The sequence below is a fragment of the Mustela erminea genome, chromosome 9 (assembly GCF_009829155.1).
Source record: "Mustela erminea isolate mMusErm1 chromosome 9, mMusErm1.Pri, whole genome shotgun sequence".
NCBI classification, from domain to species: Eukaryota; Metazoa; Chordata; class Mammalia; order Carnivora; family Mustelidae; genus Mustela; species Mustela erminea.
This window is the reverse complement of record NC_045622.1, coordinates 98,735,646-98,763,304: the sequence shown is the minus strand read 5'-3', so window position 1 is coordinate 98,763,304 and position 27,659 is coordinate 98,735,646. Positions and strand designations below refer to the sequence as shown.

The window sequence follows — 27,659 nt, the reverse complement described above, 5'->3', positions numbered from 1 at the left end:
ATTCAATCCTACTGGCTAGTATCCTGGTGAGAATTTTAGCATCCATTCTCTGAAGGCAAGGGAAATAAAGAGGAACATGATCTATTCTGACTTCATCAAGATAAAAGCTTCTCCACAGCAAAGGAATCAACAAAACTAAAAAGCAACCTACAGGAAAAAATATGCAGTGGAAAAAAGACAGTCTCTTCAATAAATGGTGCTGGGAAAACTGGGCAGCTATATGTAGAAGAATGAAATTCGACCATTCTCTTACACTGTACACAAAAATAAACTCAAAATGGATAAAAGAACTCAATGTGAGACAGGAATCCATCAGAATCCTAGAGGAGAACATAAGCAGTAATCTCTTCGATATCAGCCACAGCAACTTCTTTCAAGATATGTCTCCAAAGGCAAAGGAAACAAAAGCGAAAATAAACTTTTGGGACTTCTTCAAAATCAAAAGCTTCTGCACAGCAAAGGAAACAGTCAAGAAAACAAAGAGGCAACCGACGGAATGGGAGAAGATATTTGCAAATGACAGTACAGACAAAAGGTTGATATCCAGGATCTATAATGAACTCCTCCAACACAACACACACAAAACAGACTATCATATCAAAAAATGGGCAGAAGATATGGACAGACACTTCTCCAATGAAGACATACAAATAGCTATCAGACACATGAAAAAATGTTCATCATCACTAGCCATCACGGAGATTCAAATTAAAACCACATTGAGATATCACCTTAGACCAGTTAAAATGGCCAAAATTAGCAAGAAAGGAAACAACATGTGTTGGAGAGGTTGTGGAGAAAGGGGAACCCTCTTTCACTGTTGGTGGGAATGCAAGTTGGTGCAGCCTCTTTGGAGAACAGTGTGGAGATTCCTCAAGAAATTAAAAATAGAACTTCTCTATGACCCTGCCATTGCACTCCTGGGTATTTACCCCAAAGATACAGATGTTGTGAAAAGAAGGGCCTTCTGTACCCCAATGTTTATAGCAGCAATGGCCACGGTCGCCAAACTGTGGAAAGAGCTAAGATGCCCTTCAGTGGTTGAATGGATAAGGAAGATGTGGTCCATATACACTATGGAGTATTATGCCTCCATTAGAAAGGACAAATACCCAACTTTTGTAGCAACCTGGATGGGACTGGAAGAGATTATGCTGAATGAAATCAGTCAAGCAGAGAGAGTCAATTATCATATGGTTTCACTTATTTGTGGAGCATAATAGAAAGCATGGAGGACAAGGGGAGTTAGAGAGAAGGGGGTTGGGGTAAATTGGAAAGGGAGGTGAATCATGAGAGACTATGGACTCTGAAAAACAGTCTAAGGGGTTTGAAGTGGCAGGGGGTTGGGAGGTTGGGGTACCAGGTGGTGGGTATTAAAGAGGGCACGGATTGCATGGAGCACTGGGTGTGGTGAAAAAATAATGATACTGTTATGCTGAAAATAAATAAATTTTAAAAAAAGCAACCTACAGAATGGGAGAAGATATTTGAAAATGTTATTAGATAAAAGGCTAGTAGCCAGATCTATAAAGAACTTCTCAAACTCAACACCCAAAAAACAAACAATCCAGTCAAGAGATGGGCAGAGATCTGAACCGACATTTCTCCAAAGAAGACATACAAATGGCCAACAGACACATAAAAAATGCTCCATATCACTTGGCATCAGGTAAATGCAAATCAAAAGCACAATGAGATACCACCTCACACCTCTCAGAATGGCTTAAAATAACAATTCAGGAAACAATGAATGTTGGTAAGGATGCAGAGATAGGGCAACCCTCTTACACTGCTGGTGGGATGGAAGCTGGTGCAGCCACTCTGGAAAACAGTATGGAGGTTCCTCATGAAATTAAAAATACAGCTACCCTATGACCCAAATATGTGTTACTAGGTATTTTCACCAAAGGTACAAACGTAGTGATCCAAAGCAGGACCTGCACCCCAATGTTTATAGCCACAATGTCCACAATGTCCAAACAATGAAAAGACCTGAGACATCAATCAACAGATGAATGGATAAGTAAGGTGTGGTATATATAAATAATGGAATATTACTAAGCCATCAAAAAATAGAATCTTACCATTTACATAAACTTGGATGAAATTGGAGGGTATTAGGCTGAATGAAACAAGACAGTCAGAGAACAACAATTATCATATGGTTTCATCCATAAGACAAATGTAAAAACCATCACAGAAGATCAGAGGGGAAGGGAGGGAAAATGGAATGGGAAGAAATCAGAGAGGGAGACAAATCCTGAAAGACTCTTAACTATAGTAAAGAAACTGAGGATTGCTGGAGGGGAGGTGGGGGTAGGAATGGGATAACTGGGTGATGGCATTAAGGAGGGCATGTGATGTGATGAGCACTGAGAGTTACAGGCAACTGATGAATTACTGAACTCTACATCTGAAACAAGTGATGTAATATATGTGGGCTAATTGAATTTAAATAAAAACTAAATAAACAAAAGGCAGAGAGCAATCATTAGAACAACATTGGTGGAAGTGGAGGGCTCTGATTATTTTATGGAGGGTACTTCATGTTGGATAGGCAGAAGAAGATTCCATTACCAGGTACCATTTCAGCTGATTTTGAATTCTGTTGAGATTTTGTGAGGAAAAGTGCTGAAACATAGTAATCAATATATTTAATGATGATGAGCACCAATAAAAAACCAAATGTGATCAGAAGGAAACAGCCTTATGAGAATTAGTGGGGTCAATATTCTGGAAAGGGTCACTCTCAAGCAGGACTACTGTGGTTATTTTCAAGGAACTGTGAAAGACCGGGAACATAATGGTCCAAGAAGAGAGTGGCAAGAAGAAAGATCAGAAATGCCCACAGGGTCAGCTTATGTAGTGCTGAGATAACCAACACTCCCTGAAACCACAAAGGGCATGAATGTTGTTAGTGTTTCTTAAAAATAACCAAGCCTCAAGGAGTCTTTATAAATGCTGACTGACACTAACTTTTGTGTTTAGGGGAGTTGGGGGAATAGGTGGAAAAGCGTTTGCAGCTAGCTTCTATTTGTCCTTTAATTTTTGATTGTAGAAGGAAATTTACAACAGCATTTGAAAATATTTGACAGTAAAATACTTCTTTTTATATTTTAAGTTTTTTTTCCATGTATCAATACAGAAGAAAAAATTAATAACAATGTGATGACTTGGGTTTTTTGAAAACCCTTGGGATAATCTTTATTTTATCACATAATATAAACACTGGATTCCTGAACTGGGAAGACCTCAAAATGAGGTCCATGTCTTTATATCTGCATAATATGTGAGGTTTTAGAACTTGATAAAAGCCCATCAAGGGAATAGTGTGATGCTAGCTGTAGCTTCATGTTTCTCACTCTATTATTGTGAAATTTTTGTGACTGTGCCATCCTAGAATATAAGGTCAACTGCCAGTTTGATCAAATCTTTTCATAGAGGATTACATTAGTTCTCAGGTAATAGCTCACCTCTATTTCCCATTAAATACATTTTAGCAGATAAGGCTTAGAATTTTTTTTACATATTCCGCTTTCCAACACAAACCTTAGTTTGTTGATTCCTGTTACCAAGATTTTCTGATAAACAAATTACACTGTTAAATAGAAGGGCTATTTCTGAGACGCCAAAATGGGATTTGATAAAATTTCATCCAATTACAATTAAAACAGACTAAACTAAAAGTAAAATGAGGTTCTTTGCTTTGATCAGAGGTATATTCCAGAAACCTAAAGGAATGTCACACTCAATTCCAAGAGAGATCCATTAAATTCAGGAATAAGAGAGGCCACCTTTTATAGCTGCTATCATTATATATTTTACTAAGAGTTTTAAGGCCAAGTTCTCAAACTCATATGCTTATGGATTCAAGGAAATTTTAAAAATTGAATAGAGCCAAAACTACACAAAGACATTTAAGAAAATAATTTAAGACATTTTTTCCCTGTAGAAAGGGAATAAATCTTGTCCGTTTTAAGAGTCTGCAAAGACTAATCTCTGGTGTGTTGTTGCCTTATGAGGAGCATATATCCGAATCTGTCCCATATTCAGATTTTCAGGAGAAATCAGGCATTCATATTTTATGTAAGTCTTAATGACTTCAATATAATGATAACTGATTATGTTTATAAAACTTTGTGTTCAACGATTATTGGATTAAACAAATTTACAGATTTTCGGTCCAACAGCCTGTCACTTTGGACATTCTGTGTCAACTAATGAGATAAGAGTAGAAGGAAATAAAACAACCAGAACCAAACATCAAACAATACAACTCATTACTGGCTGGTGTGTTCATCTAGTTCACCAAACCAAAACAAACAGCTGACAGATTATAGTGTTTATTAAAAGAGCTTAGTAAAAAATCAGCATAATCGGGACGCCTGGGTGGCTCAGTTGGTTAAGCAGCTGCCTTCGGCTCAGGTCATGATCCCAGCGTCCTGGGATCGAGTCCCACATCGGGCTCCTTGCTCCGCAGGGAGCCTGCTTCTCCCTCTGACTCTGCCTTCCACTCTGTCTGCCTGTGCTCACTCTCGCTCGCTCGCTCTCTGACAAATAAATAAATAAAAATCTTTAAAAAAAAAATCAGCATAATCAAAAATCTGCATACTTCCAAATGTAAGAATAAAACAATTATAAAAAGAAATAAATCTCCCTCACAAAACAATAAGACTAAGAGACATAACAAAAATATGAACAATCTTCATGAAAAACACCAAACATTTTCACAAAAGATGTGCAACAACTGAATCAAATAAGTTATACAATTCACAATGAGAAGAACTCCCATTTTAAAGTTGTTAATTTTTCAGAGTCCATAGTCTCTCATGGTTCACCTCCCCTTCCAATTTCCCCCAACTCCCTTCTCCACTCTAAGTGGACTCTGAAAAACAATCTGAGGGTTTTGAAGGGACGGGGGGTGGGAGGTTGGGGTACCAGGTGGTGGGTATTATAGAGGGCACGGATTGCATGGAGCACGGGGTGTGGTGCAAAAATAATGAATACTGTTATGCTGGAAATAAAAAAAAAATAAATAAAGTTGTTAATTTTTCCTAAGTAATTAACACATGGAGTGAATTCCTAATCAAAATCTCTGGAGGACATAACCCCATCCCCCTCTCCCAAAGCCCCTCCCCCCAGCAACCCTCAGTTTGTTTTGTGAGATTAAGAGTCACTTATGGTTTGTCTACCTGCCAATCCCATCTTGTTTCATTCATTCTTCTCCTACCCCCTTAACCCCCCATGTTGCATCTCCACTTCCTCATATCAGGGAGATCATATGATAGTTGTCTTTCTCCGATTGACTTAATTCACTAAGCATGATACCCTCTAGTTCCATCCACATCATCGCAAATGGCAGGATTTTATGTCTTTTGATGGCTGCATAGTATTCCATTTTGTATATATATCACATCTTCTTTATCCATTCATCTGTTGATAGACATTTAGGTTCTTTTCATAGTTTGGCAAAAAAAAAAAAAAAAAAATCTCTGGAGGAGACTTTTATGGAAACCAAAAATGATTCTAAACTCCACATTGTTAAGTATATAGTTGACAATTATCAAAGGTTTTGTGTGTGTGTGTGTGTGTGGAACAGGGGAGAAGAAAAAACAACAAATAAATCATAAAGCTTTAGCAATGTTTTTAAATAGTGTATGCCCATAGAATAAACAAATATGCTAATAGAACACAGTATCAAGCAAAGATATTCAATTGTATATATTTGGTAATTTAACATATGATGAGTTTGAAACTGTTAGTCACATGCAAATAAATTATATTAAGATAAATGACTATCAATTTGGAAAAAAAAATAGAACCTATCTAATAAAATGAATTAAAAAATTCCAATAGGGGGCGCCTGGGTGGCTCAGTGGGTTGAGCCACTGCCTTCAGCTGGGGTCATGATCTCGGGGTCCTGGGATCGAGTCCCGCATCGGGCTCTCTGCTCAGCAGGGGGTCTGCTTCCCTCTCTCTCTCTGCCTGCCTCTCTGTCTACTTGTGATCTCTCTCTGTCCAAAAATAAATAAATAAATAAAAAATAAATTCCAATAGAATTGTATGTGTATGGGAGACATTAAAAACAAAGAGGAAAATGATGCAGAATAAGCTAAAAATACATTTTAAATCTGGTTAAACTAGGAATGGGAACATGGCAGATGAGATGTAAGGAAAAGTCATATTTAAAGTGAATTAAATACTCCCTTGTAATATTATACTATTTTTTTAAGCAAGGAAATGCATTTGTTTCCATTTTCCATAACTAATAATTATTTTAAAAATAAAAACAAAACTGATTCATTTAAAGAAAATGTAGTGTCTTAAATTTCTGGACATAATGCAGTCACTGGAGTTCCCTATTGCTGTAAGTAACTAAAAGCTGCACAAAAGATATGAAACATTGTTTTCAATACTGAATGAATGGCAATGTAGTACTTGGAGCCCTTAGAGAAAGGAAAGAAATCAGGTGAGCGTTAGGACAGCCACAGCTGCATAAGAAGACTCCACCTGAATGTAGAAATGAGGGGAACTAGATGTGGCTCCCCTCACCACTGAAATCATGAAAGGGTTTTATAAGAACTCTGTTGGATCTCTTATGGGGTTATTTTACCTATTTCTTTTTATTTTCCCCTGACTCTCAAAGATTGATTCTCAGACTTCTTTTCCGTTCTCCTTTTCCAGTGCTTGGAGTGATTCCTTTTCCCCTTTGGTCATGACTACCTCCTAGTGTCAACTTCCACCCAATTTACTTTGAAATAGTCCCCGTTCACAGATAAGGTTTACTTAGACAAACTTTGGTCCATAAAAATGTATCCTTTACGTAAGTGTAAACAAGTACTTCTCAAATATTCTCATTTATTCTCTGACAAACGTCCTCTTGGGGACTTAAATATGTATTTCACCACCACTTCTTAAGAATTCTGGGACTCTTTGCTGGGACATGATAACATTGTGTCTTCCATTGGCAGAAATTTTTCACATACTAATGAAGCTCATTGTATTCTTTTGTCATTAGCCTCTATCACCTAAACTAAAACTTCATGGTGCCAATTTGATGGGAACTATAAACCCAGGAACTGAAAGAGCATCATATGACAGTGCTTGATTATGAGATTACAATGTGGTCCTGGTAGTGGTAGGTAAGTATTGCACATATCAAGTGGGTTATATTAAGAAATGAAAAGACATAGTTTCAAACATTCTCATATAAAACCAAAAGACCAAAACTGGAAAGCTCTAAAGTAGACTTTCCAATCCTGGGTTCTCCCAAGGAATCTGAATTTTGATTTTGTGAAACTATTAGGAATAACGATGACAACAACAACAAAAAGCTTTCTCCTGATATCTGAACAAATATGGCAGTCAAGGAAGCTAAGCTATACTAGGTCAATAATCTAGAGATACTCTGAAACTTTTTTTCTTTTCCTACAAATGTTGATATACCCAGAAATGATTCTCAAAATGTAAGAAAGGCAAAGCTTCTTTCCCCAATATACATAAAGTTGCCACTTCACTTTTACCTTTTCTTGGTCTTCGCTGTGCATGGTTCTCTAGTCTCCTTTGTACCCTTTATCCTCCCTTCTGCATATTCCTGCTGCCAAACACCCTCACTGCCTCTCCCTTCTCCATTGTGAAGAGCTAGGGGAAGGACTCCACCAAAAGGCAGCTGATGGCTGATACCACCCATCACTGCCAAGTATGAGACTCTCTTTCTTTCACGATTCACAGAATGTTTAAAGGCTCTCCAGTGACAGTCCAGGTTTTCACTGAGATTTCTAGCTATGATTGGAGTTTGAGGGTTTATCCATGTAGATTCTGTAGTGAAGCAGGTTCATGTACAAATTCCAAAGCAGAATTTTCTCAGAACACCTTCTCCAAGTCCCATGTTCTCAAGATGGCAACCTCCAATCTCTAAGTTACAGACACATATGGGTTAGCTTTTATGACCACATTCATAAAGACTAGAATAAAGTCTAGAAAAGGAATTGGTGTACACACACACACATACATGGTCATTCTGTCATGAGTTAGTACATTCCCTTCTAAAGACAAATTTGTATAGTAAGATAAATTATCATGTGAACATGATCAGATATTAATAGCATTCAACTAAGGGCCATTATATGTTGTTCAGGATGGTTATGGATATAGGCAATCCTATTCTAATGCAATCCTCTCAGAATAAGGAATATATATTTCTAAATATTTATTTATATTAAAACAAATATACAAAATATTAGTGTAATTAAAATGTATTAATCTCCCCCCAAAGAGAGTATTTTATATTTCCTGTCCACAAAACAAAACCAAACTGTTAAGGAAATATACAATAGAATCCCTGAATACCATGTATCAACAGAATCACACTTGGCTACACCATAACTTTTTCATGGCATTTTTCACTTCCGCATTCCTCAGTGTATAGATCAGAGGGTTGAGCAAAGGTGTCCCAATTGTGTAAAACACAGCCACCATTTTATCTATTGTAAATGTGGTTGCTGGGCGTGTGTACATGAATATACATGGACCAAAAAATAGGACAACCACAATAAAATGGGAGGTGCAGGTGGAAAGAGCTTTTCGCCTTCCTTCTGCACTGTGGTTTCTCAGAGAGTACAAAATGACAACATAGGAGATAAGTAGAATTATGAAACCTACCATGCATACGGCTCCACTGTTGGAAACAACTAGCAAGTTTATCACATAAGTATCCATACAGGCTAGTTTCAATAAGGGCTGCAAGTCACAGAAATAGTGGTCAATCACATTTGGGCCACAGAAAGGCAATCTCAAAGCCAGGAAAAGTTGTGCTGAGGCGTGGATACAGGATCCCACCCAGCTTAGAATCACCAGCACATGACAGACTTGGTGGCTCATGATGGTTGTGTATCGCAAGGGCTTACAAATGGCTACATAGCGATCAAAAGCCATGAGGATGAGCACAAAGACTCCCATGCACCCAAAGAAGTGGGATGCAAAGAGCTGAGTCATGCATTCACTGTAGGAAATGGTCCTCTTCCGAGAAAGGGCATCCACAATCAATCTGGGGGCTATAGTTGTAGAGAGGCAGGCATCAGCAAAGGACAGATAGAATAGGAAGAAGTACATAGGACTACCAAGGGTCCTGCTTGTTTTAATAGTCACTACAATAAGAAAGTTCCCCAACAGTGTGGCAAGGTAAAACATCAAGAAGACCCCAAATATTGCTTTCTTCTTTCCTGCATCCTGTGTCAACCCAAACAGAATGAATTCAGTCACACTGCTATTCAATGCCATGCTAGTAACTCCAGGTAAAATGTTTAATCTGCAAAGAGAAGAAAAGAAGTGGTTTCAGGGGAAGGCCAGTAGACTGATCTCTGAATTCCTTCTTTTTGTTCCATGTTATGTTATCTCCAGCTGCTTTTCATCCTCTATTAATTTTTGTGAATCTGCAGAAGTTCAAGCCTCTCCCAGATCCATCTGTTGATTCAGAAATTAACTGCATTTCATTAAAGCCTTTGCATTTGAGGAATAAACATTAAATGTCTTTTAAAAATTTTGATTCCTACCAAGATTAAGCATAGCAGAATTTGTACTTTCCTTGGGCAAGGGACTTAACTGCCTTGGAATTTAGCCTTCATATGAAACATGGACCCTGAGTTTCCCTAAGAATTGAAAAAAAAAAAAAAAAAGATTTTTATGCTCACATATACACACATATACTACATTTTATCTATGTGCTTTGAAGTCTAAAAAAACACCATCTTATTATAATTAAGCACTCATATTATTGGAGAATTCCTCCTGAAGATAATATTCCTAGTTTAGTTCATTAATTTTTGGATCCCTGATCCCTTCATCACTGACCCTATCAGTATCTTGGTTTAAATATGCTTTACAAGAATCTATTTTGATAGTCTTTTACTTATATTTGTTGTGCTCAATGTCAGTTTCACTGATGGTTATTATATCACAAATGTCTGGGGAATGTTGAGGTTGAAATAACTCAGGAAATCTACTGTTTGCATCTTTACTACAGTCTTAAATTGAACTTATTAGAATATTGAGTGTATGTGCATATGAATTCAATGTGGTTTAAAATTCCTAAAAATGCCTATAATCTAAATGTGTTTTTTTCTTATATACATTCCTTTTTACCCTGACTTCCCAGGATAATTCCTTCTAAAAATGTCATTTAAAAATATTCCATAATTTTGAATATAGTATGAGTTGTCTCTTTCAAGTTCTTGTTCATAGCATGTATAGTTTGTCATTGAAATCACTATGTATAATTTTGTGCTTTGATTTAGACTTTAAATTATTATAACACTTTTTCCTGTATAACTATACTTTCCATAGTTTGTTTATTTAATTATGTGACATTGTATAATTTTTTCTAAGTGCCATTTATTTGATCCTTTGTCTCCTGAGAGATTGATGTTGCTTCCAATTTATACTCTCACAAATAACAATTTAGAGTAATTTTCCAAGTATTCTACTGCTGCCTCAAATGTTAGAGAGTATCACTACTACTGATATTTATTAAAAACTCTGTCAATATTTTGTGTCCATTAAGTAACTATATTTTATTATGGAGTAATTCATGATTATCATTAATTCTTCAAAGTACAAGGAAGAATTAGAGAAGAAAATTAAAACCTGTCTCCAAATTATTGAATCCCTTATCCTATTCTACAGAAATAACTACTTTTGTCTTTTTATGTGTGCTTTTAGAAACATTCTATCAGTAAATTTGTATATGTGTATCCATACAACTGTTTTTGATATACAAATATGGCCATGATTACAAGATTGATGATTAATCTGCAGGAAAGCTGATGCCCATACAGAAAAACAGGAAAAGGTTATTTTGTGATACTATCTTTTCTGTCTTGGTTAATAGGAAAAAATTATATCATATTATGTTCATAGACTTTTTTGTACAAGCCACATTTTACATTTTTATTACCTTTTAATGAAAATATTGCTCTTCTGAGAATTTTTTATGTTTTGTCAGTTTATATTTTACAATCTTGATATTTTATCTGGGATCAGATCACTATTAATCTAGCAAAATAATTACTTTTCTCAGCCAGGAACGCAGTTGCTAGAGTCAAATGTCTTGATTCCAAATCCGAATTCCACTATTTACTTGCTTGGGAAAGCCCCTTTAAATACAGTCACGTACTTCTGCAGATAAAATGAGAAAAAGATCTCGCTTGTAATAACAATTAAGAACTGCATAAGTGCCAGCTTCTGCTTCTTTTACTATTAGGATTTTACTTTTGCTCTTTTTCTGTGACCTATTTCTTTTCATATAGTCCAAGCTGCCAATTACATCATTCTAATTAAGTCTATCTTCAAAACATTTCAAGATTATACTATCTATTCACTTCACTCATAATTCAATAATTGTATTTTATTTTAAACATTGAATTACAAGTCTCTGGAGTTACTGTAAGGAATGGACAAAATGCTCCCCTGTTTGTAATAATTTAACATGAGTTTTAAGATAAATGTAGATGAAATTATTCATTATGTAAGGCACTTCATGATTGGTATAAGAAGAATACAAACCATCTGGGGAGAGAAGAGTACAAAATCTTAAAGGATATACTGGCAGTAAAAAATGCAGAATTAGGTTAAGAAATGAACTGTAACATTAACTGAAGAAAGACAGGTTCTAAGCCAGATTCTCTGAGATGCAGATATTGTAGAGCAGAGCAAAAAGGGAGGTGAGCACCTCTGTTAGCACCTAGTGCATAAAGACTGAAGCCACACAGCTTAGATTCATACCCCACACAGCTGCCCACTATGATACAATGTTTAACAAGTCCCTTGGTATCTCTGTGCTTCATTTTCTTGACCTATAAACATTGAGAGTGAAATAACGCACTCTATAGGGTTTCTATGGAGGCTAAATAATTCAGCCTACACAAAGCATGGGAGACCCAGGTCTGTACTCCCTGCAATCGGAATGATTACTTTCATTATTATTGTTAGTATTAACTTTCCACTAAGATTATAAATATCAACTTTCAAAGTTGTTAATCTACTTTGTTCATTTATCCATAATAGAGATGCACAACTGTTTTGCATGCAAATTTCCTTTGCTGACTGGCTGAAATCATATCGGCATTCTGGATCATGCTGATTTGCTCATGGTGCTATGAAGCTGGGACTGAGAACGCCAGGTATCTTGAATAAATACTAAAAACCAGGAAAAAGATACATAACAGCTTGACTATGTGGCTCCCATGATGAGACGAAAGTAGAAATAAGCCCTTGGTTGTTAAGAGTTTGTGATGCAAAGAAATGAAAATCAGAGGGATGAGAGAGCATTTGAGATGAAAGAAATCAAATCAAAGTATTAATGGAGATGATAGGGCAAATAGAAGAGATTAATATGAAACCTCTAATTGAGAGAGATTCTAAAGTTATACTTTTCCTCCTAGCCAAAGGCCATGAAAGCCAGATTATGAAGTTTGAATATATTCTTGTGGTCAAATATAAAATTTAGACACATATAAAAAATGAGAGCTGATTGTATTAAGATTTATTCAGCACCTCTTACTCAGTTGTTTAAGAAAATTTAGTCATCTCTTTTTTCTAACTTGAGTCCTGTCAGACTTGGAGCTTATCTGTAATGAAATGCCCACCTCCTTCAAGATGTCTGAGTTGCACTGAAGACACCTATCTTTTTATCCCCTACACTCAGGGGAAAGCATTCAAGTGCATTTGCTGTATCCTCAATGAAAGGAATCTGTGGTGGCTTCAGACCTGTTACATCCCCTCATACTGAAGGACCAGCAGTGCTCACTCTCAGATAATTCTCTCAGGGGAGGAGTAGCAAAATTATATACCTCTCCTCAGCTTTAAGAGGATTATTTTGTTGTTGCTTTTGTCTTTGTTGTTGTTGTTGTTGTTGTTGTTAAGACTTCATTTTTTTTAAAGATTTAATACATTTATTTGACAGAGATCACAAGTAGGCAGAGAGGCAGGCAGAGACAGTGGAGGAAGCAGGCTCCCTGCCTAGCAGAGAGCTGGATTCCGGGCTCGATCCAAGGACCCTGGGATCATGATCCGAGCCAAAGGCAGGGCTTTAACCCACTAAGCCACCCAGGCACCCCAAGACTTTATTTTTTCAGAGCATCTCAGATTCATAGCAAAACCCAGAGAAAGGTACAGATTCCCCTTTTCGTTTCTGCCCCCACGCAAATGTCATCCCATTGTCATTAACGTGTTCCACCAGAATGGCACATTTGTCAGAACTGATGAGTCAACCATGACACATCACCATCACTCAGAGGCCAGAGTTTACCCCAGGGTTCACTCTTGGTTTGGCACATTCTATGGATTTGGATAAATATCAAGAACATGCATCCAGGGGCGCCTGGGTGGCTTAGTGGGTTAAAGCCTCTGCCTTCAGCTCAGGTCATGATCCCAGGGTCCTGGGATCGAGCCCTGCATCGGGCTCTCTGCTCAGCGGGGAGCCTGCTTTCCCCCTCTCTCTCTGCCTGCCTCTCTGCCTACTTGTGATCTCTGTCAAATACATAAATAAAATCTTTAGAAAAAAAAAAAAAGAACATGCATCCATCATTATAATATTATACAAAGTATTTCCACTGCCCTAGAAGCAGGATCATATAGACTCCCAAAACACAAGACAATAATTATTTTCACAATGTCTAAGACTCATTAAATACTGAATAATATGTATCATACCTTTTTGTGAAAGAAAAATAAGATGTTGAGTGAAACATCTATACAAGTTTTCACTGTAAACATTATTAGTTCATACATATGACAAAATCAGGCTGCTATTTCATAAATATCAGTATTACAAGTGGGCAGCCCTAGAATTCTTTAAGTGGACCTTCTGTGTTTTTAAACCAAAAGAAAGGACACGATTTCCAATGTTCTTTCTTCTCTCCTCATCTTCTCCTTCTTTTTACCACCTTGCTTTAAATGAAAAGGAAAATTGATAAATATGATAATGTGGTTACTATGATTTTCAAATGCAATGGCTGAAAATACTCACCATGACACTCACAGCCCTCCAACACTGTGCCACAATCTTCCTTACCATCTTTCCTCCCAGTGCCTCTGGGCATGAATGTTCCAGCCATGCCTGACACTTCCTGTCCCTCATAAATATGCCCACACCATCTCATTCACCAAGTTTTCAGTATTTCTTAGTGGCTAAATGACATTTCTCTGATACAACCTCCGCTGTCCATCACTACCTGCACAGAGTATCCAGTTCAGATGCCACCTCCTCAGCAAAGCTTTCCACGTTTTCCCAAACCACTTTCTTGTGAAGGACCTTCCACTGGTAAAATGTATGTGTGTGTATGTGATTAGTGAGCCATGCAACCCTTAATTTAGCCTTCTTTCTTTTTGCTTTCATATCTTTGTTCATTTGACTTTATATCTCATAAGGCAAATTCACACTGTTCTATTTTGTGCAACTGAGTGTAAGCTGGCAGACAGTTTAGCGAGAGCAGTGGAAAAGAAGGTGAAGGCAGAGGCTTTAATCCACTGAGCCACCCAGGTACCCCATCTCAAACAAATTTTTAAAAAAATATATTAAAAAACAAAAAGTTTAACTTTGCAGGACAGAAAGTTGTGAATTGTTAGAAAAGTTTATGTGGTCATGTGGTCAGTTATACTGGTCTGTCTTCACAAAGCATAGTTAAACCTTGGATTCCCTGTATGGAGAATAATTTCATATACATACTTCATTATGCTTTGAGTCCTTCCTTTCAATTCCTGATAAAGCCGGTCATTGAACACTAATCCAAATACTCCTAGGTTGAGACAATGGTGTGTAAACAGTTTATCTGCATTTGAACTACAACAGAGATTGTTGAGTCATTGAACTGGTACATTTCCAAGACTGATTCTTCCCTAATTAAATTCATTGGGACCTTCATCATAATTGTGAGGGTAGACCTGCATCTCCAGAGATGCCACGAGGATAATAATCATGTACAGCAGAACTTAAACTTTTCCTCTTGGCGAGAAATCACAAAAGAACTTAAGATTGAATCACCAAAAGAGAAATGTCCAGTGTGGACAGAAATGAAATATGTGAAAACTCTATTCTTTCAAGCATGACTTTCAAAATAGGCATAGCTGTTCTGGTTACACTTAAGCTATGTCTTTGCACACAGACACCTAAACTGACTTCCAGGGCATCACAAAAGTAAATTGTGTATGACCCATTTAAAAGTTGTCTCAAATGTGGATAAAGCAAGATTCTCTCCTAAGGGAAGAGTCTTGAATTTGTCACATAGGGCACACAGACAATTTGATAGAGCCTGTGTTATTATGGGAGTGGGGAGGGAGAAAACACTGTGGGAGGTTTCCACTTTTCTCAGAGTGCTCAGAGAATGTTCACCAAAATACACACTACACTTGGCCGAAAAACAAACCGCAATGCATTTTAAAGGGCTTAAACCATACAGGATATATATAAAATGAAATTCAACAGAAATATAACACTGTTTCCCAATTATTTACAAATTAAACAACATAAATTTAAATTACCATAAATTAAAGAAGAAATATCAGTGAATAGTTTTTATTTATTTTTATTTTTTAAGATTTTATTTATTTATTTGCCAGAGAGAGAGAGAGAGCATGCACAAGCAGAGGGAGCAGCAGGTAGAGGTAGAAGCAGAATCTCCACTGAACAAGGAGCCCAGTGAGGGACTAGATCCCAGGACCCTGAGATCATGACCTGAACCAAAGGCAGATGCTTAACTGACTGAGGCACCCTGACATCTCAGTGAATAGTTTTTAAAATAAAGTTTCAACAGAAAGATAATTAAAAGGGTGTGTGTGTATGTGTGTGTGTGTGTGTGTGTGTGTTTGTGTGTCTACAGGGTGCGGTCAAAGGAGTGCTTCAAAAGAAATGGATAGCTGTAAATAGAAGTATTAGGAACCAAGAGACATTACATGAAATGAATTCAAGCCTCCATCTTAAGAACCTGAGCAAGGAAAACCAAAATAAACCCAAAGAACATTGGGTAGAATGGAAATACTAAATAAAAGATAAAAACCATGGAGTGAGAAATTAATTGAATAAAAACTGGAATGTAACATAGAATAGAGGAAATATATAAATCCAGGATTGTTCTTTCTTCTTTTTTTTTTTAAAGATTTTATTTATTTATTTGGTAAACAGAGAGCACAAGTTGTCAGAGAGGCAGGCAGAGAGAGAGGAGGAAGCAGGCTCCCCGCTGAGCAGAGAGGCCAATGTGGGGCTCGATCCCAGGACCCTGGGATCATGACCTGAGCCGAAGGCAGAAGCTTTAACCCACTGAGCCACCCAGGTGCCCCCAGGATTGTTCTTTCAAAGATTCATAAAACTGATACATTCTTAGCAAAATGGATTAAAAAAAACTAAGAGAAAGAACAAAGCATAAGAATCAAGAATGAAGAGAGCTATATCCCTCCATTCTACTGATCTGAAAAGGATAACAAAAAAGCATCATAAATGAATTTATGCCACCTAAGAAAGTGGAGCTCTGTTATGAAAGTTACAACTTTCTAAAGAGACACAGAAAAATAATTAAAAACTGAAATAATCAGGGGTGCCTAGCTGGCTCATCATTGGAGCATGTGACTCTTGATCTTGAACTCTTGAGTTCAAGCCTCATGTTGGGTATAGAGATTACTTAAAAAAAATATATATTTTTTTTAAACTGAATAATCTAACATTGTTAAATTAATTAATTAATTAATTCTTTAAAATTCCCCCTCCTAAAACAAAAAATTTCACTCCCATACAAATTTATCAATTATCCTATATAAAAATTAATCAAACCATAGTACCAATCTTAAATAAATATGTTCAAGAATAAGGAGAAATTAAAATACTCCCTGACTCATCTTATTCATCCAACATAACCCTTACACTTGGAAACAAGAACATCACAAGAACAATAATCAGACCAATTGTCTAAAATTTCCTTATTCAAAGACAAAATAGTTTCATACCTAGAAAATCTCAAAGGATCTATAAAAAGAGTTACTAGAATTAATTAGTGAGTTTAGTAAGGTCATAAGATACATACATGATCCAAAAAAATTAATCATGTATCTATAAACTAACAAAAAACAAGTTGAAATTGATATTTTAAAATGTGCCATTTAAACTAACAATAAAAATCATGACCTCCTTAGGCATAAAATGCATAAATATATGCTGTAGTATACTTAAACTACAAAATATTAATGAAAAATGTCAAAGGAAAAGTAAGTATTTGGAGAGATATAACACAGTCAGGAATTGGAAGGCTCATTACTGCTAAAATCTCAGATCTCCTCAAAATGATATATTGATTCAATGCAACTCTCAACAAAATCCCACTAATCTTTTATGTGTTATAAAAATAAGTTCATCCAAAAATTTATCTATAAAGGTAAAAATAACAGGATTCCCATGTGGCTGGTTGGCTAAGCATCTGCTTCCAGCTCAGGTCATGATCCCAAGGTACTAGAATCAAGTCCAGTTTCAAGCCCCTTGCTCAGTGAGGAAACTGCTTCTCCCTTTGCCTGATTCAGTTCCAAGGAAGATAAAATTGACATAGTGGTTAATTGTGGCTACCTCTTAAATCAAGGGAGTAATTAAAAAAGATAGCTCCAAAGAGACAAAAAGGTGGAAATACCATTCCATGCTCATGTATCAGAAAAATAAACATTGTTAAAATGTCTATACTGCCTAGAGCAATCTATATTTTCAATGCCATTCCAATCAAAATTCCACTGGCATTTTTCAAAGAGTTAGAGCAAACAATCCTAACATTTGTATGGAATCAGAAGAGACCCCAAATTGCTAAGGAAATGTTAATAAAGAGAAACAGAACTGGGGGCATCATGTTGCCTGATTTCAAGTTTACTACAAAGCTGTGATCACCAAGACTTCATTTTACTGACAATAAACAGACACATAGACCAGTGGAACAGAGTAGAGAGCCCAGATATGGACCCTCAACTCTTTGGTCAAATAATCTTTGACAAAGTAGGGAAAAATATACAGTTGAAAAAAGATAGTCTCTTCAATAAATGGTGCTGGGAAAATTGGACAGCTATATGTAGAAGAATGAAACTCGACCATTCTCTTACATCATATACAAAGATAAACTCTAAATGAATAAAAGACCTCAACATGAGACAGGAATTCATCAGAATCCTAGAGGAGAACATAGCCAGTAACCTCTTCAACATCAGCCACAGCAACTTCTTTCAAGATATGTCTCCAAAGGCAAAGGAAACAAAAACAAAAATGAATTTTTGGGACTTCATGAAGATCAAAATCTTCTGCACAGCAAAGGAAGCAGTCAACAAAACAAAGAGGCAACCCATGGAATGGGAGAAGATATTCACAAATGACAATACAGACAAAGGGCTGATATCCAGGATCTATAAAGAACTCCTCAAATTCAAAATGTAAAAACAAACAAACAAACAACAAAAAAACAGACAATCATGTCAAAAATGGGCAGAAGACATAAACAGACACTTCTCCAGTGAAGACATACAAATGGTTAACAGACAAATGAAAAAATGTTCATTATCATTAGCCATCAGGGAGGTTCAAATCAAAACCACATTGAGATACCACCTTATACCAGTTAGAATGGCCAAAATTAACAAGACAGTAAACAATGTGTGTTGGAGAGGATGTGGAGAAAGGGGAAACATCTTACACTGTTGGTAGGAATGCAAAATGGTACAGCCACTTTGGAAGACAGTGTGGAGGTTTCTTAAGAAATTAAAAATAGACTACCCTATGACCCTGCAATTGCACTACTGAGTATTTACCCCAAAGATACAGATGTAGTGAAAGAAGGGCCATCTGTACCTCAAAGTTCATAACAGCAACGGCCACAGTTGCCAAATTGTGGAAAGAACCAAGATGCCCTTCAATGGACGAATGGATAAGGAAGATGTGGTCCATATACGCTATGGAGTATTATGCCTCCATCAGAAAGGATGAATACCCAACTTTTGTAGCAACATGGACAGGACTGGAAGAGATTATGCTGAATGAAATAAGTCAAGAATAGAGAATCAATTATCGCATGGTTTTGCTTATTTGTAGAGCATAAGAAATAACATGGAGGACATGGGGAGATGGAAAGAATGGAGTTGGGAAAAACTGGAGAAGGGGATGAACCATGAGAGACTGTGGACTCTGAAAAACAATCTAGTTTTGAAGGGGCGGGGACGGGAGGTTGGGTGAGCCTGGTAGTGGGTATTATGGAAGACACGTATGGCATGGAGCACTGGGTGTGGTGCATAAACAATGAATTCTGGAACACTGAAAAGAAATTGAAAAGATAAATAAAAATTTAAAAAATAAAATACAAATTTTTCAAAAAATCCCTGTGTTGAAAATAACATGAAATTTTGAAAGAATATTTTGATTTATGTCAAATGTTCTCTATTTATCATTTTAGTCTCAGTCTTTCCTTATATCTTATGAAAACATGTTGAAAGGCCCATTAAAATGCTGAACAAGGCAAATAATTTAACTTTGGACAACATGGTATAATTTCAAAAGTACAAAGCTTTATTATAGAAACCGAATTTAAACTACAAGCAACTAGAAATTATAGAGAGTTAAAGTAACAGGAAATAAACTTAGTCAAGCTAACAGATTAAAAATAATTTCACGATGGACTGAACCAATTGACTGAATGTTCACTGCATAAATATGGTTTGTTTCTCCTTTGTCCACTCTCTCTCTTTCTCCCTCTCAGGCTTCAGTAAGGGAAAGGATATCAAATGTTTCTACATCCTTCCTTGAGTGTTCATAATATTTACTAGAAGACACTTTATAACTGAACTACCAGGTTCAAGTAGTGTGAAAGGGCATTTTGTGAATCATACATGAGTTTTTTTAATTTGGCAACATCCTGTCCTAAAAGGATTTTGCTATAAACTAAGAAAGACATTCAGCTCATAAAGATACCCTCTCATACCAAATCACCTAAATTAATGTTTATTATGCCTGAAGAAACACATACTCTTTCATTATTGAGGTATTTCATTGTTTCCATAAGCAATCAGCTGAATAGATGGTGAATAGATATTATGATTTCTACTTTATTCAGAAGAAAACAACATGGGAGGTCAGTGGTTACACACTGGTAAGTGGCCCTTCCATGATCAAGCATATGGATTTGACCTCCAAATGGAGTATTCATTTCCTAATATTTCTTTCTTTGCAGATTATTTCCTACCTGCTACCTACTTTCTCCACTTTGCCTGAAATTATGCAACAAAATAACAGTAGAACTGAGTTCATACTGTTCGGATTGACCCAAGATCTTATGAAACAGAAGATGGTACTTGTAATCTTCTTCATTTTATATGTGGGAACCATGGTAGGGAATTTCCTGATTATTGTGACCATCAAATTCAGCCAGAACTTGGGAGCCCCATGTACTTTTTCCTATTTTATTTGTCCCTTGCTGATTCTTGTTTCTCAATGACCACATTCCCCAGACTAATTGTGGATTCACTCTCTGCAAAAAGAACCATATCTTACAATGAGTGCAGGACTCAAATCTTTGCCCTACATTTCCTTAGCTGCATGGAGATCGGACTCAAATCTTTGCCCTACATTTCCTTAGCTGCATGGAGATCTTTGTCCTCATCCTCATGGCTGTGGACCACCATGTGGCAATCTGTAAGCCCTTCCATTACTCAACCATCACAAGATGGCAGGACTGCACCATCCAGGTTGTTCTTGCATGGGTAGAGGCTCTTATCCATTCTATCATCCAGATTATCCTGGCTTTGAGACTGCCTTTCTGTGAATTCAATTTGTTTGATCATTACTGCTGTGATTTGCAGCCCTTGCTACAACTTGCTTGCATGGACACATATGTGATCAACCTGCTGTCGGTCATTTGCAGAAGCAGGTTTGTGATTCTGATGATCTCATATATTGTCATCTTGCATTCACTGTGGAACCACGGTGCAAAGGGGAGGGAAAAAGCTCTTTCTACTTGCATTCTCACATCATTGTAGTACTCTTATTCTTTGGTCCATGTATATTCATATATACATGCCCCCCGACCACTTTCCCCACGGGCAAGATGGTGTCCATATTTCATACTATTGGGACCCCTTTCTAAACCACTCTACTACACACTAAAGAATGCAGAAGTGAAAAAGGCCATGAGAAAGCTATGGTATATCAAAATACCCACAGAAAGCAAAAGCTGAATTGAGGCATTTGTCTGATTACTTAATCCCTATAGATTATTACAAATATTATGGTGAATATCTTCACTTGCCCAACACACCCTAATATAGTGCCGCTGATTTCCTTACTTTTCTCTGTACTTATGCCCTCAAACTAGTAGTTTCCCTCAAAATTCTGGTCTGGTTCTTACTTTTCCTGAGAGCTCAATTCTGATATTACTGATTATGAATTACTCCTCACATCTCACTCTGCACTCTGGTTTGATAAGGAGAAAGAAATTTTATAATCACACCTGTTCAAATAGTGAGTATACATAAAGTAGAGCTTGTTGTCTATGACTTACAATTCTCTCTATTGCACATTCTATATAATGTATCCTGCTTTCTGCTGAACACAAACAGAGCAAAGGAACTAACTTGATGTGTCAAGAAATTCCTTTCATTATATGATTAGTTTATCCTTAAAAAGTTCCATACTAGCAAACTAAAAGCTGAAAGGCTGTATATATAAATATGTGTAGTTTCTTTATTAAGTAATTTTTTGTATGGTTCCTTTGACTATTAAGATAACTAAGACATTATGTATGGGATTTTTTAAATGTAGTATTACAAAGACCTCATGATATTCAGCTCATTTGTTGGACTGAGATATAGGTGCTACAAGAGTTCTCTACAATGCTAAGAAGGAAGTAAAATAACGTTTGTTGTCAAGACTGAATGAGAATTTAAATACAACATGGATTTGACATATTTTCTGAGATTAAGGTACAGAAAGATTTGAAGGAAAATGTGTATTATTTCATTTACAGTTGGGTCATATCAATGGAATAAGAGATATCATCTAAGGCATTGAGAAGTACTCAAGATACTTGTCTCTAGTTTTAGAGAGAAACTACATTTGAAGCAGGAAGCCACTTTGCTGTTTGTGCTTTCCTAGAAAAGGATTAGAGCCTATTCACTATTTAGAATTGCCAATAGAGGGCGCCTGGGTTGCTCAGTGGGTTAAGCCTTTGTCTTAGGCTCCGGTCATGATCTCAGGGTCCTGGGATGGAGGCCCACATCTAGCTCTGCTCTGCAGATAGCCTGCTTTCCCCCCTCTCTCCGCCTCTCTGCCTACTTGTGATCACTCTGTGTGTCAAATAAATAAAATCTTTAAAAAAAATGAATTTCCAATAGATTTTGGTGTTTATACTGAGTAGACCAGATTAGCAGTCATGTTTGAATATGTGCATGGCATCAGTTATATAATGAACTTTATAAAATTCATTGATTTCGGAGAGTACAAAAACATTTCTTCAAAGGGATGCATGCCTCCCAATGTTTATATTGGCATTACCTATAATGGCCAAATTATGGAAACACCCTAAGTGTCCACTGAATGATGAATGGATATTTTCTGGGAAATGAAAATGTATTCTTACTCAGTCTTCAAAAGGAATGAGATATTGTCATTGTCAATGACAAGGATGGAACTAGAGAGTATTATGCTAAGCAAAACAAGGCATTCAGAGAACGGAAACTAGTATATGATTCCACTCACGTGGAATTTAAGACACAAAACAAATGAATATAGGTACACACAATGAGAGAGGGACGAACCGAGAAACAGACTCTTAACTGTAGAGATTAAACTAATGGTCACCAGAGGGGAGGTTAATAGGACGACAGATTAATAAGGTGATGGGAATATGAGTACATTTGTTTTGATGAGTGTTGTGTGTGTTATGTAAGTGTGTAATCACTAAATTGTACACCTGGAACTTCCATTACACTGTATGTTAGCTAATTAGAATCTAAATAGAAACAAAAAAAAATGATTTCAGTGTATTTGGTTTTACCACAACCTTAGTAACTGTGACAAGATTCCGTTTCATTTTTAATGCTGTTCCCAATTACTTACCTGGAAAACCTTTCAATAAAAATAGTTTCCTTCTGTCAAAGTTTATCTTAAAATAAATTCATTAAAATATCATGTTTTCAGTGTTCTCACTACTTTTGGAAGGGGGCAATATTATGAAGCTTACTGGTTGATGTACTGTGCAGTCACTAAGCTGCCCAGATAAGACATCTTGTCTTGTGAGACGTCTCTCATGTAACCTTTAACCACATGAACAGAAGATGGTAAAGGTGACCTTGTATAATCCCTCAAGTTTGGCTTCAGAGGCCTTGAAGCTTTTGTTTTTGAGAAACAACCACTGCATTAAAACAACCAGTAGAGCCCAAACTACACTCTTGAAGAGTGAACAGGAATTAATAAATATTAGCCATTTGTAACTTTTTTCCACAATACTCTTTCTTCTATGTCTTCTATGACTACCAAGAGACATTAGTTCTACTGATGTTCTGACATCCCTAAAAAGGCAAAAGATGAAGGATTTATTACTCTCAAAGACCAAGAACAAGACATATGGAATAGTATTCAGATTTCTACCAATAACTTTATACATTTATTCCTGTTCACCAAGTTCCTCAGGGCCAATCCCAATCAGAGGAGCTCAGAGAGTCTACTCTTGGTTCCCTGGAAAGAGATCATTTATTTCACTAGAACCTAGACTATCCTCAGTTACATTACAGTAAGGGTGAATGTGGTTTATACAATTTTATTTCATAGACATATGATCACAGCACTGGCTGCCATCCACTGGAGTTTTAGTTTTTGTAATTTTACAACCTTACTGTTAAAAGATGCCAGATAGCACTTTGATTAGAGCCCTCACTGACAAAAATAAATGGCAACCTTCTTATTTTCCAGATGGTTAAATTAGTCAAATTCTAAATACCTAAGCATGCAGGCAACCTTCCTCTTCACTATTTCATCCATGAATAACACACTGGAAAAGAGGAACATATTTATTACTCTTGAGTATGTTCCTTTCCACCCTTCCTTTTTTGGTAAGTTATAAGAAGACAGTGAACAAAAGATGCATAAGAGCCAGGTTCACATGGACTCTTAAACCCTGTCTTCCTGGGGAAAAACGAAACAGAAATTTGTTACAATAAGCAAATTTATTCCATTACCAGAGAATGCAGCCTACATATGCATCAATAATAGACTATTTAAAAACAAACAAACAAACAAAAACAAAACCACCAGAATTAGGCACTAGCCCATGCAGCTATAGACATTTCTGTTTACCCTCACATCTCTGAATTGGAGAATCCCACCAGGATGTAATTGTCACTAGATCAACATCAAAACAAAATCCTGATTTAATCTGTTATTGTCTTTATTATCACCTTTTCAATACACTTCATTATTTTTTGGCCTCCCCTTATGTTCTAAGTTCCCTATCTTGCATGAAATACACATGTAAGGGTCTTTTGGGAAGAGAAAATCTATTGCTGAAATAATCAACTATGGCTAATTTCTGTAAATGTACTCCTCACCTTAAAACTCAGATACCAGGCAGACTCATAAATATAGAAAACAAAATGATGATCCCCAGAGGGCAGGTGGGTTGAGGAGGTTGGACAAAATGGGTGAAGAGAAGTAGAAGAGACAGGTTTCCAGTTATGGAATAAATAAGTCAAGGCAATAGAAGGCATTGCATATTGAATATAGTCTGTGTTATCATGGTAGCAGTGCATGGGGAAAGATGGCAGCTATATTTGTGGTGAGCACAGCAAAACATAGAGATTTGTGGAATCACTAGGCTGTACTCCTGAAAATAATGCAACATTATGTACTGACTATACTCTCCAACAAAAGCCCAAACCAGATTTCTGTTGCACAAAGGACACTCACTTCAAGTAAATACAACACAGTTTCTTTGTGGGGACTGTGATAAAGAGGATGGAGCACCAGAATATAGCAAGTCTGTGCCTTTCAAGTCTGTGCCACTACTATAAGAGCCTGCCTGAGTAGAACGGAGACAGTTTTGCATAGTGTAAATGGTGGGGACAAAATGTCAAAATATACTGTTTCATAAAGAGCAGTGAGGATTAACAAAATGCACTCCAAGTATTTAAATGGCCATCTATTCAACTAGGTGCCTGCTTACTTTTTTCTTTAAAGATTTATTTATTTTTATTTATTTTTTGTTTATTTATTTGAGGGAAAGAAAGAGAAAGAGCAAGAGCTGGGGAGGGGGGAGGGGAGAGGAAGAGGGACAGGAAGACTCCCTCTGAACGGGGAGTAGATCACAGGCTCAATCCCAGGACCCTGAGATCAGGATCTGAGCCAGCATTAGATGCTTTAATGGTTGGTTAACCATTTAACCTACTGAGCAATCCAGACACACTAAGCTATGTGACTTCTTAAACTCAGGATCCTTTACAGAATGGGAGATTTTCCACTTCACACATTTACAAAAAAAACATCAATTTATATACTCATGAGGGATTTTTAAAATGAAGTTATAAATACACCATGGAATTACATTTAAATGACTGAAAAGTGATGTTCATTATCTAATTTGAAACTTGTAATTTCTGGAATACACCATCAATAGGGTACTAAGAGTTAATGTTAATAACATTTATAAGGACAGTGTTAAAAGTGTGATTCCATTGGATTACATTATTTTTGCAGCATTGTTTATTCAAAAAGACTTAAAATATAAAAAAGCACCTAAATTTTTAAGCATGGCTTCCTTATTTTATTGCAATGGACACCACTGAAAAATAGAGTACTTAAGAACACTTTCTCTCTCTCCATAAGGTCTTTTAATAATCTGTATCCTAAAGCAGGGCATAACTGTCAAACCCCACAATGTTTAGAGTGTGCCCTGATAAAAGTGCTATAACTTCCACTATGTCTGGGATCATGAAGGACAGAATGTTCCAGAACACCAAGTTCCAGAATACATAAGTTGTACAATATCAAAGCTGAAAGGGACCTGGAACTCATGCGATTTGTTCCCCTTATTCGGGGTCAGAAAACTAAAGAAACAGGAAGAAGTAGTTGAGGGGCCTTCTCCCTTCACATCTGACAACGTTTGATGACAGCAAACCACCTCTCTACTTGCTGCATTTGCTGACATTAGGATTCTGTGGATAGAATGAGCCCCAGCCAAGGGTTTGAACTCCAGAGAATTCATTTCCCTTCAAACCGTGTGTCTCGGCACCACATTTTCCTCATGGCATTCTTCATGTCTGTGTTTCTCAGCGTGTAGATGAAAGGGTTGAACATGGGAGCAAACATGGTGTAAAATAGGGCAAAAACTTTGTCGTTACTGACAGAATCAGCTGTGGGGACATACGTGAAGATGAGGGGCAGGAAGAACAAGAACACAACAGTGATGTGTGAGCTGCAGGTGGAGAGTGCTTTGCGGCAGCTCTGGGATGAGCGTGTCCTCAGGGTGGACAGGATGATGATGTAAGAAATTACCAAGGCAACAAAGGTCACAACGGATATCATTCCTGTGGTGGTAATGACCACAATAACCAACAGACTAGTGTCCGTGCAAGCCAGCTTCAGCAAAGGGAAAATATCACAGAAATAGTGGTCTATCTCATTGGGGCCACAGAAGGGAAGATCAATAATAATCAATACCTGTAGGATTGAATGGAGAAATGCCCCAAGAATCGAGGCCATCAAAAGGACATAGCATACTTGTCTGTTCATGATGACCATATAGTGAAGGGGTCTGCAGATAGCTGCATAACGGTCATAGGCCATGGCCACCAAGATGAACATCTCAGTGGCACCAAAGAAGTGGGCATAAAACATCTGGGCCATGCAGCTGTCGTAGGAGATGGCCTTCTGCTCAGCCAATAGGTCTGTGATCAGTCTGGGAGCCACTGTGGAAGTGAAGCAGACGTCCATGAATGACAAGTAGCTCAGGAAAAAGTACATGGGCTGTTCACGAAGGCGGCTGCCTCTGATGGTGAGAAGAATGAACAGGTTTCCTGACAGAATCACAATGTAGCAAAGTGAGAACACCACAAAGCAGGTGACCTTTGCATCCTCATCACTAAAAAGTCCCAAGAGGATAAATTCTGTGATGTTTTCATGTCCCATTGCTTCTGTGGGTTTGATCATGTAGAAGAGAAAGTTAATGTACTGAAAACAGTCAACTTCTAAAACTATTGATTTATTTTAAAAGTCATTCATGTATCCAACAGATACATATTGAAAATTTATTATAATACAAACACCATAGTGAGTGCTAGGGGTACAGAAAGCAGTGTGCAAAATACACACAATCTACACCCTCTAAGTAGATAAAGTTCATTAGAGTAGACATATACTAACAATAATAATACAAATAATTAATTGAAAAAATAATAAATTCCAAAGACTCATACTTAATATGAACAAGAAGATGAATAATTTAGGAGATGAAATGTTGTTGTTTGTTTGTTTGTGGTTTTTTTTTTTTTTTTTTTTTTTTTTTTGTCAATCTTGAGGTGTAATTGCAGTAGTATACCTTAAGAGTGATTTTTGAATCTCTGGTTCAAAACAATATTGAGGTTATCTGTTCTTCAAGGGCAGTCTTATTGTTCTC

At 36.8% G+C, this 27,659-nt stretch overlaps 2 protein-coding genes and 1 pseudogene across 2 annotated transcripts; 1 reads left to right on the top strand and 2 right to left on the bottom strand.

The window, feature by feature from the left end:
• Window positions 1-8,364: 8,364 nt before the first annotated feature.
• LOC116599652 (olfactory receptor 4C11-like) lies at window positions 8,365-9,279 on the bottom strand. The gene has a single exon (XM_032359624.1). The coding sequence runs from the start codon at window positions 9,277-9,279 to the stop codon at window positions 8,365-8,367; it is 915 nt and encodes a 304-aa protein (XP_032215515.1).
• An 11,161-nt stretch (window positions 9,280-20,440) lies between these two features.
• Window positions 20,441-21,140, top strand: LOC116599884 (annotated as a pseudogene).
• Window positions 21,141-25,899: 4,759 nt separating this feature from the next.
• Window positions 25,900-27,172, bottom strand: LOC116600303 (olfactory receptor 4P4-like). Its single transcript, XM_032360464.1, has one exon. It carries the CDS (start codon window positions 27,170-27,172, stop codon window positions 26,246-26,248), a length of 927 nt encoding a protein of 308 aa, XP_032216355.1. The 3' UTR covers window positions 25,900-26,245.
• Window positions 27,173-27,659: the final 487 nt, after the last annotated feature.

Coding starts and splice junctions, on each gene's coding strand:
- LOC116599652 (XM_032359624.1), bottom strand. CDS start 9,279: ATGGCATTGAATAGCAGTGTGACTGAATTCATTCTGTTTGGGTTGACA.
- LOC116600303 (XM_032360464.1), bottom strand. CDS start 27,172: ATGGGACATGAAAACATCACAGAATTTATCCTCTTGGGACTTTTTAGT.